The sequence below is a fragment of the Balaenoptera acutorostrata genome, chromosome 6 (genome assembly GCF_949987535.1).
Source record: "Balaenoptera acutorostrata chromosome 6, mBalAcu1.1, whole genome shotgun sequence".
Lineage (NCBI taxonomy): Eukaryota > Metazoa > Chordata > Mammalia > Artiodactyla > Balaenopteridae > Balaenoptera > Balaenoptera acutorostrata.
The window spans coordinates 101,982,963-101,999,120 of NC_080069.1; the positions used below are offsets into that span (position 1 = coordinate 101,982,963).

The window sequence follows — 16,158 nt, forward strand, 5'->3', positions numbered from 1 at the left end:
TATTGGCTGAGAACTGAAGCAAAATAGAAATACTTATTCATAAACAACACATTTAAGATAAATGTTCACACTTCCTGTGTGGTTTTGGGAATGTCTAATAACATTCTCATATATGTATCCATAAAGTCTAAGTATTGTCTTAAGAGAGTAGAACTTTAAAGTTATCAGCCCTAAAAATGGCAATTATGTGAGGGGGTGAAGGGGTTAACTAACCTTATTTTGGTAATCATTTTGCAGTATATAGGTATATTGAATCATCACATTGTACATCTTAAACTTACATATGTTATATGTCAACAATATCTCAATAAATCTGGAAACAAACAAACAAAAATATTGCCTTTGTGTAAACCAGAGCTTCTCGAAGTGTTTGCCTGACTCCCCCTTACTAGAGAAGAGAGTGAAGGCAGACAAGGTATGTAAGACCAAACCTGAGGAAACCTGCTAAAAATCTGTGGTTCCTTTGAAGCCCAACATCTTATCTGGGGGAAAAAAATACATAACGAATGTTGTCTTTTATGGCATAACATATCTAGGTTTCTTTTATTATAAAAATGTCTTAAAGTGTTCTCTCATATTCTAGAAATATTGAAAGAACAGTATATAACATATAAATATAAATATTAATCTGTAACCCTAATGAATCCATGTCACTTGTGGTTCAGTTCCAGAGCCATGTCACACTTAAAAAAATACAGCTTAAAATCACAGACAAAAAAAAAAAAACCCACTAAAAAGAAACTCTGTTCTTTACCTATTTTTCCTGAAGGATATTAAAAGGGATCCAATTCATATCTCCACCCAGAAGCACTTATGTTCCCTTTACTTCCCTCCACATATAATTCTCCAAAGCATCATCCACAGCCACAGAATGTTCCTTCCCTATCCTCCTCCCACACAGCTTTCACTGTCTCTTCCATTCAACTCCTTCTTTCTCAACTCTTTATTGTATGGATCTACTTAACCATTCTAGCAAAGACCTTCTCCTCGTCATCCCTCCTTTCAGTCCAGTCTCTGATTCTAGGAACAGGCAAGGACCAGATGAGGTTGGGGATTAGGATGGCAGAAAAGGGAAAATTGGACCAAAAATGACAGCATTCTCATTGGTGGGCAGAGAGAGAGAGGGGCATCCCTAAAGATTCCTATGTTCATAATTTGTATCCTATCAGATATGGATATAAAAATAGAAATATTTTATTCCATACTCTGTATTGATTGCAGCTCATTGTATCGTTTGGTTCATATATTACTGGATGTTTGCGGTGTTGTATCTATAACTGACAATCATTATTACCTTTCTTATTTATAAATACGTCCCATGAGTGTGTTAATAGTGATAGGACATAAGATTTTAACCCCAAATTGTGCTTTTTAATATAAATGTAATATTTAAAGAACAGGCTTTTGGAGCCCATGCAAAATTTTAAATACCTATTCTCTTTCTTTGATAACACATTTTGTGGAAAATCAGGAAATAACAGAAACAGATATCTCTCTTGATATCACCGTCATTGTGTGATCTCATGTACCTCTATGACAAATATTGGTTGGCCTCCCATTGTGTCACTTAAGGAAACTCAAGATCTTTGTGCTGAGCAAGTGAAACTTTCAAAACAGACACAATGAAAAATCGAGCATTAGATTTTGCTTCAAAATCTTTTTAGTTAAGTGTTAACCGTGATCAGATTGTATCTTACTACACAAGCAGATGGAATAATACCGTTGCTATTTTTTTTAACCAGTACAAACATTAATCACTGTGTGTACCTTTTCATTGGTGTCATATAAAGTATTTGTGACTAGATTAAAACAACAACTTAGACTTTTCAGTTAGTAGCAACTGTTTCACAAGTATGTATAGCAGGTACCTTTTCTGCAAAAGGTTCTAAGATAAGGTGTTGGGAGGGAGGGGGAATCATAGAAAGATGTCAAGCAAAAAACTAGCCTTCAAGGATCCTAAGAATCTATGGAGCTAATAAAACATTCCCACAGATAATTATATTACTGCGTGGAAAGTGTTAAGTGCCTTCAAAGAGGTTTAGAAGAAGTGTTCAGAGAATCTTGAGAAGAGAGGGATGACTTAGAGATGGGACGATCAAAGAAAGCTCATGGAAGAGGGTGCTGTTGACCTGGGCATCGATGGATGAGTCATATTTGGATATAAAGAAACTCAAAAGAAGGACTTTTCAAGAGAAGGGAATCTTAAAAGCAGGAAATGTTAGGTGTGAGATGGTGTTTTTTGGTCGCTCTAGAGGGAAAGGAAGCAATGAAATGTGTGATTGGAAAGATAGTTTGGATCTTTTTAACACAGTTGGGGCACTTGTAGTTCTTCAGAAAGAGGTAGGGACTCAACGGCCATGATGAGCAGAGGTGTGACATAGGACTCTAGGGTCTGCCAGTGGAGGAGGGACAAAAGGCAGTCTAGGCAGAGGGACAGCAGGCGACAGGGATGAGGAGTCATGGGGGGATGTCCTGGGAATAGTGAGAACTTTGTTATGGCCTGAGTGGATGTGGGATGAGAGGGGCCACAAGACAAGACAAGAAAGATTGCAGACAAATGCCAAAGGTAATCACATGCCAAGCTAAGGAGTTTGGTGTTTACCCTCTACAGACACAGGAGCCAACAGAGGGTTTGTAAGTAAGGTAGCTCTTTGGGCAGGGTGGAGCCTAGGCTAGCAGGAGTCGGCTGACTTTTTCTGTGAAGGGCCAGATCATAAATATTTTAGACTTTGTGGACCACGTATGGTCGCTGTTGCATATCTTTTTATTTCCTTTTCTCTTTCTTAAATTCTTTCCTTTTCTCTTTCTTAAGTTCTTTCCTTCCTTCCTTTTTTTTTAACTTTTTTTTTTTTTTTTTAATGTAAAGACCATTCTTTGCTCCTCTGGCCATGCAAAACAGGGCCTCAGCTGCCTTTGGCCCACTGGTGATGAAAAGACAGAAGTAGCAGTTAAAAATCAGACACAGGTAATTGTGCCGAAGAGGGCCTGGTCTAAGGCAGTAGTGATAGAGATAGTGGTGAGGAGATGCATGGGGATGGATCTGAAATAGAGTTAGTCTCAGCAGTTGTTTGACTCTGGGTAATTAGGAAGAAAAGGAAAAATCAGGTATGATTCTGAGGCTTCTTGCTTGAAAGACTAGGTAGTGGAGCTGGTGTTACTTCACACCAAGACTATGGGGGAGTTTTGAGAGAAGATGGATTCAGTTTTGCAGCTGCAGAGTTTGATGTATCTGTGGGTCATTCAGGGCAAGGGTGTCTGGGGACAGTTGGCTCAGTGGGTCTGAGGCCCAGTTTCCTCCCATCCAGGCCGTGTGCCTCACAGGGAGTCTCTGAGGTAATAGATTTGAAAGTATGGAGTGTCAACGTTAAGTCTACAGGACAGGAAAGAGCTGGTTCTTAGGAAGCTCAGACCAGCAGCAGGATTTGAGATGAGTTGGAGAGGCCAAGATTGGACCTGGGAAGACCAGGTAAGAAGCTCTTGTGATATCTAGGGAAGAGGAAGTAGTGTCTCAGATTGAGTGGTGGCAGTAGCACAGAAAGAAGGCGGCAGATGGGAAGGAAGTATGGGGCAGAATCTCGAGGACTTGGCGGTGCGTGCATGGGGGAAGAAAGAGGCTTTCTGTGAGGATAGTCCTCAAATTCCAGTGTTGTGGGTTGACGCCACCTCTGGTCTGTTCTTTTTCTAGTTCTTATCTTAGAAACCTAACAAAGTGACTGACGCTTACAGAGCATATAATCTGACTCCTTTCATAGCTTTCAATTTTTATAAATATCCTCTTTTAGAGTACAGTAGAGGATGGCCATGTGCCACCTGCAAAACCCTTTGTGTAATCTTCATTACAGAAAAGGGAAATGTCTAAAAAACAGTAGAATACTCTGTAAAAGAATTTTTAAAAGAGATTTAAGATTTTGGAACTAGGTTACATCTTAACCAAGGGCTTTAAAATTGTCTATAAGCCTAAGGTATGCTCACGATCAAGGTAAACTTGCATGTCGTCAGCCTCCCTGTAATGTGTCACACTGGATCTCAACAGTCGCTCGTGGCCTTATTTTAGCTCATCTTCCTGGGAAGTGTGAGTGCCATTGAGATATGGTAACTATGTACATATGTCTTCCCAGTGCATTTAGCTGCTGTGTTAAAACACATATATAACCACCTCTGTCCACATTGCACTCACTCTAACACTCAAGATGCTTGGCAGTTAGACTAGAAAGGGCACAGCACCTTTTTTTTTGTCTGTTTGGCAATTAACCATTCACTGGCTTTTTTTGTTGTAACATGCACTTCCTTTCTCTTGTTTTCATTCAAGCTGTGTACGCCATGGAAATTAATGTGGAGAAAGACAAACAAACAGGAGAGACCAAGATTCTCTCTACATCCACCATTGGCCCAGAGGGTGTCCATCAGAGAGGAGTCAAAGTCTTTGATGATGGTACCAAAGTAGTGTATGAGGTGCACTCAGGAGGCACCATAGTAGAAAACGGAGTGCACAAATTAAGCTCAAAGGATGTAGAAGAGCTTATTCAGAAGGCTGGACAATCAAGCTTAAGAGGAGGGCACGTGTCAGAAAGGACTGTGGTTGCAGATGGGAACCTCAGCCACCCTAAGGAACATATGCTCTGCAAAGAAGCCAAGTTAGAAATGGTCCATAAGTCTAGGAAAGATCATACTTCCGGGAACCCAGGGCAGCAGGCTCCAGCCCCCAGCACTGAAGGGCCGGAGGCAAACTTGGATCAGCCAGTCACCATGATTTTCATGGGCTACCAAAATATCGAGGATGAAGAAGAGACGAAGAAGGTGCTAGGCTATGATGAAACCATCAAGGCTGAGTTGGTCCTCATTGATGAAGACGATGAGAAGTCATTGAGGGAGAAGACGGTGACAGATGTGTCCACTATTGATGGGAACGCAGCTGAGCTGGTGTCCGGGAGACCCGTCTCAGACACCACAGAGCCCTCATCCCCCGAAGGGAAGGAAGAGAGCCTGGCCACGGAGCCAGCCCCAGGTACCCAAAAGAAAAAGCGCTGTCAATGCTGTGTTGTCATGTGACCACTTCTTTCTTCCCTTTTCTTCTGGGCAGCCTTTGTGCTCTCCACCACTTAACGTAGACCTCCCTGTACCACTAACTGCGATACTGTGAACTGGAAGCAAACACCTGCCTTGCCTTGCAGTTGGATTGCTTTGATCCCTCTTATTTTTTTCCCTTTCGTTTTTTTTCCTCCAGTTTCCTCAGCTCAGAGACAACATGCATGTGTGTGCTTCACTCTTTCCAAGAACTTGCTTTTCCTCTAAACCTTTCCTTGTGTCTTCAAGAGGGAATCGGTTCCTTACTGCTCGATTGGAATGGACTCTTCCTAGCAGCCAGTGATCTAGTAGCCTTAATTCACTTGACTGGAATTGAATCCATGGGCATCGGGGGTTTCATTTTGTCGTGTGTTCCTATCACGTAGTCGCACATCACCACGTCACTGATTTCTCACTTGCCTCCCTTGCTGTGGATCTTTGCTTTTATATCTCATGTGGCAAAATGCTATGGGCTCTAGCCAGTTGCTAGTGTAGCCAAAAGTAGACCTTACTTAGTCTGTCCAATCTAGGGTGATGCTTTTTGCTGCCTTATATAAGCTTCCAGGTTACGGTATTGTGTATCTCTGGCTTTCTGTTAAAACAAATGAAATTGATGTAAAAGAAAAGAACCCAGTGCTTGTCATAACTGAATTGTAGGGACTGATTCCATAACCTGCCCATCAGCAGCTGTCTCTCTTTCTATGACTTAACTGATGGACCCTTTATATAAGAAGCACCATTTTTAACTTTCTAAGGACATGAAACAAGCATTGTTTTGAGCATCAGCAGTGATCTCCAAAGTTAGGCGAACCCATGAGCCTTGCTTCTATTCTCTAAAAAAAAAAAGAGTGTAAATTTTTATATTGTTTTCTTTTTCACGGATATTTTCTGATCATGTTCATCTGTTTTCAACGAAGGGGTCATTTTGAGGAGTTTCTCTGTAGTGACCATATTTCTAAAACAGTCCTTCTGACCTACAGTGGTTGCTGTGATGCTTCCGCTCCATTGTGGACGGTGCTGTTCCTGAATTAACTCTTCATCTCACTCGCCCCATTGATTCCAGAGCCTTCCATCTGGACTCTTTTCTTTGTGTCCCCATGAGAAAGAGAATGTTTCGCGTACCATCACCATGTAGGTTTACCCACCCCACAGAATTAAACTCTAAAATGTAAAAAGTGTTTAAAAGATGAAGAAGGACATATCTTCTCACCTTAAGTATTTTAATTCATTCCACAAATACTGATTGAGTGAGTGGCACATAGCTGAGCTTCTTCAAGCATTGTTTCTTCAACTTCTGAAGATTCCAGAACATCAAAGGATGGTTTTTATCTAGAACACAATGAACAATTCTTTAAATTCTTAGCATTCCCCCAAAGCAAAGAGCCACAGGTATAATAAAACCAAAGGGAAGCAATATAGTAAAATAATAATAGAGTAATGAAATAAAGCTGTAACATTTGAATTGATTTTAAAACAGAGATATCTTTTAAGTTTTTTGCCCGAATGTTCATAGCATTGTTGCAGATAATTCACAAAATTATCTACGTTCCATAGAACCTACTTTTAAAAAACATATGATAAGATGTACTACATCAAGTTTAACTTCTGTGGAAAGTAGATGAGGGAAAAGTAAGGTGACCTTGAGAGAATTTTATTACAGAACCAACTCAGTTTGTCCTAAATAGCTATCTTAGTGCTAAATCTATTATTATTTTTAATTTTTTAGCTTGAAATTATATTTATTCCAATTAAAAGGGGGAAAACCAATATTTTTTAATTTTCAAAGTTAATCTTTCCCAAATAATTACATTTTTAACGAGCACAAAGTAAGTCATTTTATCACCAATATATAAACCAAAAAAAGTTAAAGAAAGAAAAAAGTAACGAGCTAAGTTCTACTTTCTAAGATGATTCCATCCATGGCTTGATTTTGAACAGCTGAGGGAATTATCTCTAAATCTCAGGTTCAGCAAAGAAGCTTTTTTTGAATAAAACTGTTCTATTATCTAGAAATAATATCTGGTTTTGCCGCCTATAAACTTTCAGTTTCATGCTCCTCAGCAAATGGTCATTTTAGCATCATTTAAAGGTTAAAAAAAAAGAAGAAGAAGAAGAAGAAGACATGCCAGAGAAACCTATTTACAGAGAAAAAGAAAGCAGCTTCAATGTTTTGGACAATCTCTGATTTTAATAATTTATTTAGAAAGGAACAATCTAAAAGTTTCCCATAGCTTATCTTTTTTTACTCATTTGGGGATGAAGACTATTCAGTTTGAGTTTTTAAAAGCACAGTTAGTGAGTGGAATGATAGAATTTAGCCTTGGGCATACTTTTGATAAACGGAACCAGAGTCTTTCAGGATGGATCATTCCCTGACCTACGCTTCCATCAGTGAGTTAGTTTCTCATGAAGAAAATGGTCTTTACCTCTCACTACAAAACCACACGTGAGATTTAAAAGACCAATGATAATATGCGCTCTCATTTATCAATAATTAGTATAGGGATTAGCAAATTATATGAATTAGAGTTCTCTGTCTACTTTTACTGGTAAAGCTTATCATTTAAATGGTTTTTCAAGTAAGATGTGTTACGTTTATTAAAATGATGTGTGGCCACAGTAAACGCAGGTGTGTTTGAATGTGGCGTATGTATTTGTATAGCTTGCCTCATTTTCCTCTTGCAGTGGGAGGTTCAGCTTCAGCCAGTGCTTTTACGGGATGAGACCTATAATCCCATCTACAGAGAAAAGGAACTACCCTTCATAGTGAAAATATAAACAGAGTTGTGATTGTGAAGATTCTGCCTTCGCTGCTGGTACTGGCATTGTCTCTGTAAACACTTTATTATGTATGGTATCACGCCCTTCAGAAATAACAGGGTATTGACTTACATCACCAGGCTAATTAGAGAATCAGTAATAAAGCTGCAAAACCATGATCACTTTTGAGCTCATGGTTAGTTGGACTTTCTTTTCAAATCATATACTCAGAACCCTTTAAATGGAAAGAGGAGAAAGAGGGAAAAGAGGGTCACTGCATTTGCTTAACACAGATTCTCAATGGCATGGAGTTAAAGATCCTTTAAGAGTTAAAATGATAAACCTTATATATCCTGAAAAATCTTGATGACTTGTATACCCTTGACTTTTTTTTTTCTCTTTGATGTGCAGTAGGACAATATTAAGGAGTTTTCTTTTTTTACCTTGTGCCTCGTTTACCCACAATTATATTATTTTCCTTATATAAGCAAAATTATTTGCCTCTAAAAGTGATTTGACAATGTCCAGTGACATCACTCAATATTGGCAGTAGAGAGGACGAGGGGCTAGGGAATTCTTTTCTGGGTAAACCCCAAACATGGTTTCCTAAAATTATTCAAAGGCTTTCAGAAAACTCAAATTCTAGAGTTCATTTGATTTGACTCTTTCTGAAATGTTAATGACGTGTTATCTGCTTCAGATTCCCACCTAGTCCATTTTACTTTCTGGTGATAAATGTTTTTCCTACATGCAAGGAGGCTTTTTATTTTGGTTAGGGGCAAGTTTTTATAAAAGGGGGAAATCATCTCTATATAATTTCCTAGAGTTACGATATCATCTCTGGAGCAAAATGTTGAGGCCAAGTCTGAAAACAGCTGATTTCTTTTCACTTCCTGCAGAACATCATTTCAAGGGACCACAGAACATCCTTGACAAACACCATTTATTTAATGCCAGTGAACCAGTGGGTAGCAAAAGAGGTGGCGGGAATATGGCGATAGAGGCAAAAACTGAACCACTAAACCAGTTCTTCCTTTTTAAGAAACTAACCCTGTCAATGTAAAACACAGACGAACATAGACAAAATATGCACGGAGGATTTCTTTTGTTCTTACTTAAAATCTAGACGCTCAGCCATCTCTGTTTGTCACCAGACCCACTTGTGGAGTTTAACGCTCCAAAGGGCCCATTCCTTGTGGGAATATTCTCATCTCCTGCAATGTTATTTTGTTTACAACAAAAACCATTCCAAGGCGAGAGCAGTTTTATGTTGTACTTTTGCAACATGTACATTCATTATTGAAACCATGAATTCTCAGCATAGTTAAGATAAGTTTCAGAAACTGTGTAAATATGCAATCTTTTAGAAGCTCCTCAGTTTATTAATCAAGGTATATGTAGCTCCACTGATTAGGATAGAACGAGAAGGTATCTTTTGTCCTATTGGATAGTACAACCCAGCAGGTACACGGAGTGATGGTATATATCGCAAAACATCTCCAAGTAATGCGCAAGATGGCATCTGGGATTCCTGTTGCCAGTTCGCCTTCATTGTATAGACCTCTTCTGTTCTAATCAGGAAAACTTCCCTGCATTTTCTAGGGAAAAAGAAAAATCCATCTCTTATGAGGAGCGCAGTGCTGTTATGTGTCTCTATTTTCATAGCTTCAGCAAAACACATGATAAAATCTCCATTTTAAAACCAAAATACTTATTATTTGAATGTAGAAAAGGCTAGAATAAAGATTACATCCTGAAAGTTTCAAAGGGCAGTTTCCCTGGGGATCCTTAGACCAACCTCATCCCCTACCCCTTAATTTTTATATGACTTAAATAGGCCTCTGCGTCCCCTCTCCACTCCAGTCTAAAATAAAAAGGTCTGAACTGTAGCACAAAAAAACTTGCTTTCAATGTGAAAATATAATATATATCTTTGGGGAACCACAAACTTTCTGCATCAAAGATCTGGACAGCCTTAACTTTTGTAAAAATTTTTCAGTGCTCTCTTTTACTAAGCAGGGAAACAAAATGTTTCCAGAAATTAATGACTTTTTAATATTTTGTGACTATTTTCTAAGTTTCTACAGGTTCATCTTCTCCCCATATTGCCTCTTACTAGTCACCTGGGGCTATTTTTTTGCAAGTCATTTCATTTTTATTAAAAGAAAAGTACATCTTATGAACCACAAAATTTCCTCTAGACTTCAGGCAGTCCTTCTGGAGTAAAAGAACAGAAATACAGAAAGAAAAGAATGACAGGGTGGCTTTTTCTTCCCCCCCCTATGGTTAACGTACTGTATGGTATATATGTTTACAGAATGTATCTGCCTTGTGATGTTAACAAAACGAATGACAAAAAAAAAGAGTTCTGATATGCCATTTGAAAGTTTGCCTTAGCATCACTGTTTATGTTCTTTTCTATCCTTTCAAAATCACAGGTTGTATTCCAAAGCTGTATGAACACAACATTCTCTTCCCCACCCCTACCCAGCCCTCTTCAGAGCTGTGAATTTCATCCCAGGAGCCTGAGGCAGAACCTTGCAGGTCTGGCCCAGGTGGAATAAAGTAGGCAGAGATTGGGCATTGCCTCTGCATGTTTACCAACCAAATACTTCCTTGTGTTCCCTTCTGAGCCTGCACTATCCCACTCTGACATTCCTGGGGTGGGCTTCATGCAATGTGTGACCTCCTGCAGTCCTTCCCACTGTAAGGGAGGTGAACTTGTGGACCCCCCCACCTGGGTCTGGGAGCATATTTTTAAGCACAATTGGCATAGCTTGAAAAAGCGAGAGAGATGGACTCAAATGGTGTGATGGAGCCTTACCTGAGGGGTGTGCCCATTCATTCTAGTGTAAGACGAGTGGCGTGATATAGATGGGAGTAGGGAGTGATTATAGAAATGGAATAGTTTACACTTATGTATTTTTTTAAGGAAAAATATTTTTGTAATGAAATTTAGATGCATTATGAAGCTTGAGTTTGAAAGCACCCTTGATTGATTATTTCTCCATTCCATTAAGGTAACTTTCTGGTGAGTTCTATAGCACTAGCCCAGACCTTGGGGGGCATGAACAGAGGTCCCGTGACCTGCCCTGGCACCAGCACTGCATGAAATCCAGTGTTTCCCAATAGTCCTAGGTTGTACGATCCAGCTTTCTATACCTGTCATTAGACAACCTGTTATATGGCTTGATAGCTCTCTGAGCCACACCTTTAATAATACAGAACGATCTTTTGGAAGGAGATACCTGTTTTAAACGAAAGCTAAGCCCAGCAATTATCTAAGTTCAACTCTTTCACATATTCAAGGAGTAATTGCTACATTTGAAGTTAAGGGACCACTCACTATGGTACATTTGAGCAACACATGCAAAATGGTGAGTCAGAATCATCTGGCCATCTACATAATGTACACAATATATATAAATGTATAAACCAACAGTATAAAACTTACCAGGAGTTCTTGACCTTGTAAATATCAATGAGGCTGCATCCTATTTTCAGAGTTAAGTAGAGACTGGAAAGAATTATCCTTATCCATCCATAAAGGAGATACTGAATTTTTAAGAGTTCTTGGATTTTTTTCCTCAATTTTCTGCCACATTCTTGAGTTCCCATCACAGTCACACTCGGGTTCGTGAAGATCTTCACCCGCACCTGTTCATCTGTCTGGCTGACACCAGAGGTCAGAGGTCACGCCTAAGAATCTGCTCCCTATCCCTGTTAGACTGTCCTCCCAAGCAGCACCCTTTCCTAGGATGGGGTCTTCTTCTACTACCCTAAAAGACCAAGAGCCTTTTCCCAACAAGGCAAGGTCTTCAACACACTCTCCATTTCAAGAAAAGTAACCTCTCTGGTTCCCAGGCAAATCATTTTAGTTTTTTCATCATCAGAATCCCTCCAGCAGGCCCAATTCAGGCCCAACTGTGAACCGTAGTGTCATGGCAACAACTCCAGAAATGAAAGAACCATGCAATTGCCTGAGGGTGGTAGGGAGAGGCCGTGTGCCCTAGCCTCTTGTTACTATGGGAACCTCTCGGTTTCGAGATGAGGTGGTCAGGCAGACATCCAGTCACTTGGTTTTGCAACTAGTCTTTATGTACAAAGAGACCACCGGGCAATGCCTGATCTCAACTAGTCTGTGTGTGGCTCCAACTCCCAATTCTGTCATATCCCATTCTGGCAAGTGGAAAGAGTCCTATCCTTTGTGGGGTTCTGGAACATTCTTTCCTCCTCTCAAACTCCTGACTTAAAAGAGTCAGCATCATACAGGGGTTCCAGAAAATGTTGTGTCTGATGCAGCTTTCAGTGAATGTAGGTTGTTGATTGGAATGTTCGGCTTTAGCAGCTCACTCGGGGTGAGTGACATCACTGTAAATATATCCATTTGGTGGTTGGTTGCGGGGTGGGTTGGGAGCCTGTTGTGCTTACTCTGAATTAGACTTGCTGGGCTATAGCTGCTGTACTTTGTAACCTGAAGTGTACTTTGACTGTTCTGTCTCCTTCAGATGAAAAGCAAAACAAAAACCGACTTCAGAAATAACACTGCCAGCGACAGCCGATGCTGTACTTGTAGCTTCTCTCTGTTCCTCTGTACAGTATTAATAGACAATAAACTGCCTTTTCACTGCATCTACCTCTGTGTGTCTGTGCCCCGGTTCTTTCCCCTTCTCACCTGCCATGAGTGGACTTCAGGCCAGACCTCGTGGGGAGCACCTCCGACTGCTCACTAAAACTCAACGCTAATCCAGTGCTTTTCAAACCTGAGCCTGCTTCAGCATCACCTGGGGGCACCCGCTAAGAATGTGGAAGCTCGACCACACCTCTGGAACTCAAATTCAGATTCCTGAGTGGGGCCCAGTAGCCTGCATGTTTACTGATATCTCCAGGTGATTCTGATACATATGCCACCTCACCCAGCCAAAGGTTTGGGTGCCCCTCGGTGGGAATCCCTGTGGCCTGCCTGTTCCAGCTGGTTTCCACATTAACTAATCCTTTCTCTAACCCCCTCTTGCACATCTGTCTCAACACCTGTCATCCCTTTTCTTGTTCCTTATAAGCCCTCAGCAGTGGCATTGCCTTTGATCCCACAGGTCAAACTCGGTCAGTCCCTTAGTTTAAGTAGTAAGAGTTCATCCAGTGTGATCTTCTAAACAGGAGCCTCTCAAGACACATGGGGACTTTGTTTCTCTTTTTTAATGCTGTATCCTCTTTCTCTAAAGTAGAGTCAGCAAACTTTTCCTCTCAATGGCCAGAGAGTAAATATTTTTGGCTTTGTGGGTCACATGATTTCTGTCACAGCTACTCAGCTCTGCCAGAAAGCAGCCAGCCATCCACAACATGTAAATGAATGACTGTAGCTAGGTTCCGTAAACTTTAGTTACCGAAACAGAGTGGGGGCCAGATTTGGCCCTCAGGCTTGTAGTTTGCTGACCCCTGTCCTCAAACAGAGCCTGGCACATAGTAGGTACTCAATGAAACATTAAAAAGTTATTGCAAGAGAGAATGAACAAAGGGCAGGTATGATGACACCTGCAGAACTGTCACAGTTGTTTTCTTTGAGGATATGAAATAAATCAGTTGGGGAGTTCTCATCTGTTTGGGTTCTGTAGTAGATTTTTTTTTTTTTTTCTGGTGGCTTTATGCATGGAAGATAACTCAAGATTGAAACTTGAATGGTGCCTCAGATTGCCACGCTGAAATTAACAAGAGTTTCAACCAATAGAAAGCTGAGGAAGTGCAAGGACCTCTTGTCCTTGTCAAAAGTACTGGGCACTTGAAACCTGGGTGGTTCCTGAGCATCTATGCACTTCATCCTAGTGTTTGTGGAACTACATCTTATCTGATCCTACACAGCGAGTGGCAGGGCTTTCTTGACATTATTCTTTTTGTTAATTGAAATACTCTTTAGTGTGTGGACATGCAGACTGGAACCATGGTAGACCATTATACACCCCACAACTCTAGGGCATACCCGCAGTGACACTCCGAGTACTGTGTGAAAAGCCGTGTGCTGACATCCATCCCCAGTGTTGTTGTGAGTTAAGGGAAATTATATTTATATAAGGCACTCTGTAAGCTGGAAGTGGATAACAAATGTTAGTTTACTTGTGATGAAAAAGTGTTTGTTCCTCTACTAAAGGTCTTACTTTTCCCAAATGTAAACATAAGCTGTTCAGATGTGTTTCAGAACCAGTATAAAAGGGAAGCTGCTTTTTCCTGCATTGGGTTTGTGACTGCTTTTGCATTATATCGAACCATATGAAATCGCCATTTAGTAAATCAGTAATGTTAAATATTGACAGTTCCCTATAGTTCAATCTAATAATTCTATTCCAGGGGTAATTTCCCATCATGGAGGGCAAAAGATTAGCAGATAAACCCTAATTATAACCAGAGGAATTTAGATGAGAAAATAAGAACTTTGGAAGGGAACATAGTTCCATACTTAAAACTAGGCACTTCCCCTGGATAGGTAGAATTTCCTTTAATATTACATCAACCCTATGAGGTAGACATTGCTAATATTCTCCTTCATACATGAAGAAACTGAGTTAAGGAGACAATAAGTACCTTGCTCAATATAGCAGAACTAAAGATTGGGATGGGGCTTGGGAAACAAGTTTCAGGCTCAGCTCTCTTTACTTTCTTCCACACAGAAGCTCTTGTTATGAAAGTGGTATGGGGATGCAGCTGAGACTGGATACAGAAAGATCTGGATAACAGAGCCATCTGTGCCCCAAAAAGACAAAATGGCACCAGTTCTTATTTTGTACCTTTATCTACCCAAGCAAACGCTCTGTAATAACACTGCCCTCTGGAGGATGGGAGGTGTCTCTGCAGCACTTCCTTCCCAAAGGGGAAGCAGAGGGTTAATCACCCATATCTGTTCTCTTATCTGTTCATTTGGAGTCCTGTTGTTCTGCCTGACAGTTTTTCCTTCCCCATTCGTATAGGAGTGGCGTGTCCATCCCGGAATAAGCACAGGAGGTTTTGTTGTTGTTGTTGTTAATATTGTTATGATTATTATTTTGCCCCGTCATAAGAGCTAAGAGGAACGGTGTTCTATGCCACTGTGCCAGTGCCTCTTGATCTAGGCTCTGTCACCCTTCTGCAGCCACCAGGAGAACACACTGTGTCTCCAACAACCCAGCTCCTCTCCTGCTTTTCTCAAATGGTGTCAAATCCTCCACTATATGGGCATCACACAAAAGCCAAAATTTGCTATTTAGAAGTTAAGGCTATAGGAGCTCAAAGAGATCATCTAATGCTTAAGTCACAAAGTGGTTATCCCCCGGCTGCATCTGGCCTGTGGTTATGTTGGTTTTGCCTGCATCGTGTTTTAAAATCATTTTTAATTCACTGCCATTTAGAAGACAGATTTCCAGCTTCTCTTGACATTTCAGAGGCTTTGTCAACAATGGGCCTGTTTTCCTGGCTGACAGGTGTCTGGAGCCGATGGTGGTTGCCCCCTTTGGGGGAATCATACTCTCTTACTCACTCTCCTCACCCCCACTTCCTATTACCTTACTCTTGGCCAGCTTCCTTTGTTTATATTACCTGCCTGGCACCTGTTGGCATTTGTGGGTTACCCCTAACCTACCATAATCTACTCATTATATGGCTGGGTCCAAGATGAGACTTACCCATAGCGAGATAATGGCAGAGCCGGAACCAGAGATGAAGTCTCCTGAACTCCTTCGGAAGAATAAGGCTTTGCACTGGGTTTGGACTTAAATCTGATGGAAGCATTTAAAAATTTTGAACAGCCCATAAGGAGAAAGCCAATAGCAGAATTTGATGCTTGAGCTTTTTAGCAGAAAGACTCACGTGACTTTATAATGATAGATTATCCTAAGGCTGGTGAGCTCATTTACAACTCAAGAGAAAAAAATTCATTTCTTACAACAACTTAGAGTATTTGGATTCAGCTACTCTCTATTTCTTAGGTTAAATGAACCATGTCATGTTTTAAGAACTTTGTGGCATCATGTTTCATGGTTGAAAGTTGCATTCCTGGAAAAATAAACAAAAACTTTTGTAGTCAACCCTTGACTAGTTCTGGTGCTTCATATCCCTTCTTAGGAAAAATAACAAGAGGCAAAGGCCGTATGTATTTAAATTTAAATGTGATTTTCTTTTCCCTCCTAATCCTTAGTCTCTTATCGGGCTCCTGAGGTCATGTGGTCACAGAATAGTAATATTCTCTAACGTTCACTTCCTTATCTTACTAAGAATAATAATCAGCAGAAAGTTTGACATTTCAAAGAACCGATGAAATAGGGATCTTTCCTCCCATGGCTTGTCATCAAAAATCACTGTGATCTAGTATTT

The 16,158-nt window shown here is 40.4% G+C and overlaps 1 protein-coding gene across 6 annotated transcripts in view; it reads left to right on the plus strand.

Moving 5' to 3' along the window:
* The window catches only part of PALM2AKAP2 (PALM2 and AKAP2 fusion), a 506,958-nt gene that overhangs the window by 301,741 nt on the left and 189,059 nt on the right, over window positions 1-16,158 (plus strand). For 4 of the 6 annotated variants that reach the window (XM_057548010.1, XM_007178230.3, XM_007178232.3 and 1 more), the window contains one exon: window positions 4,310-5,005. The exons of the other annotated variants lie outside the window; for them this stretch is intronic. In XM_057548010.1, coding sequence (XP_057403993.1) covers window positions 4,310-5,005 — 696 coding nt within the window. The remainder of the gene's footprint in view (window positions 1-4,309; window positions 5,006-16,158) is intronic. 6 annotated transcript variants of the gene reach the window in all.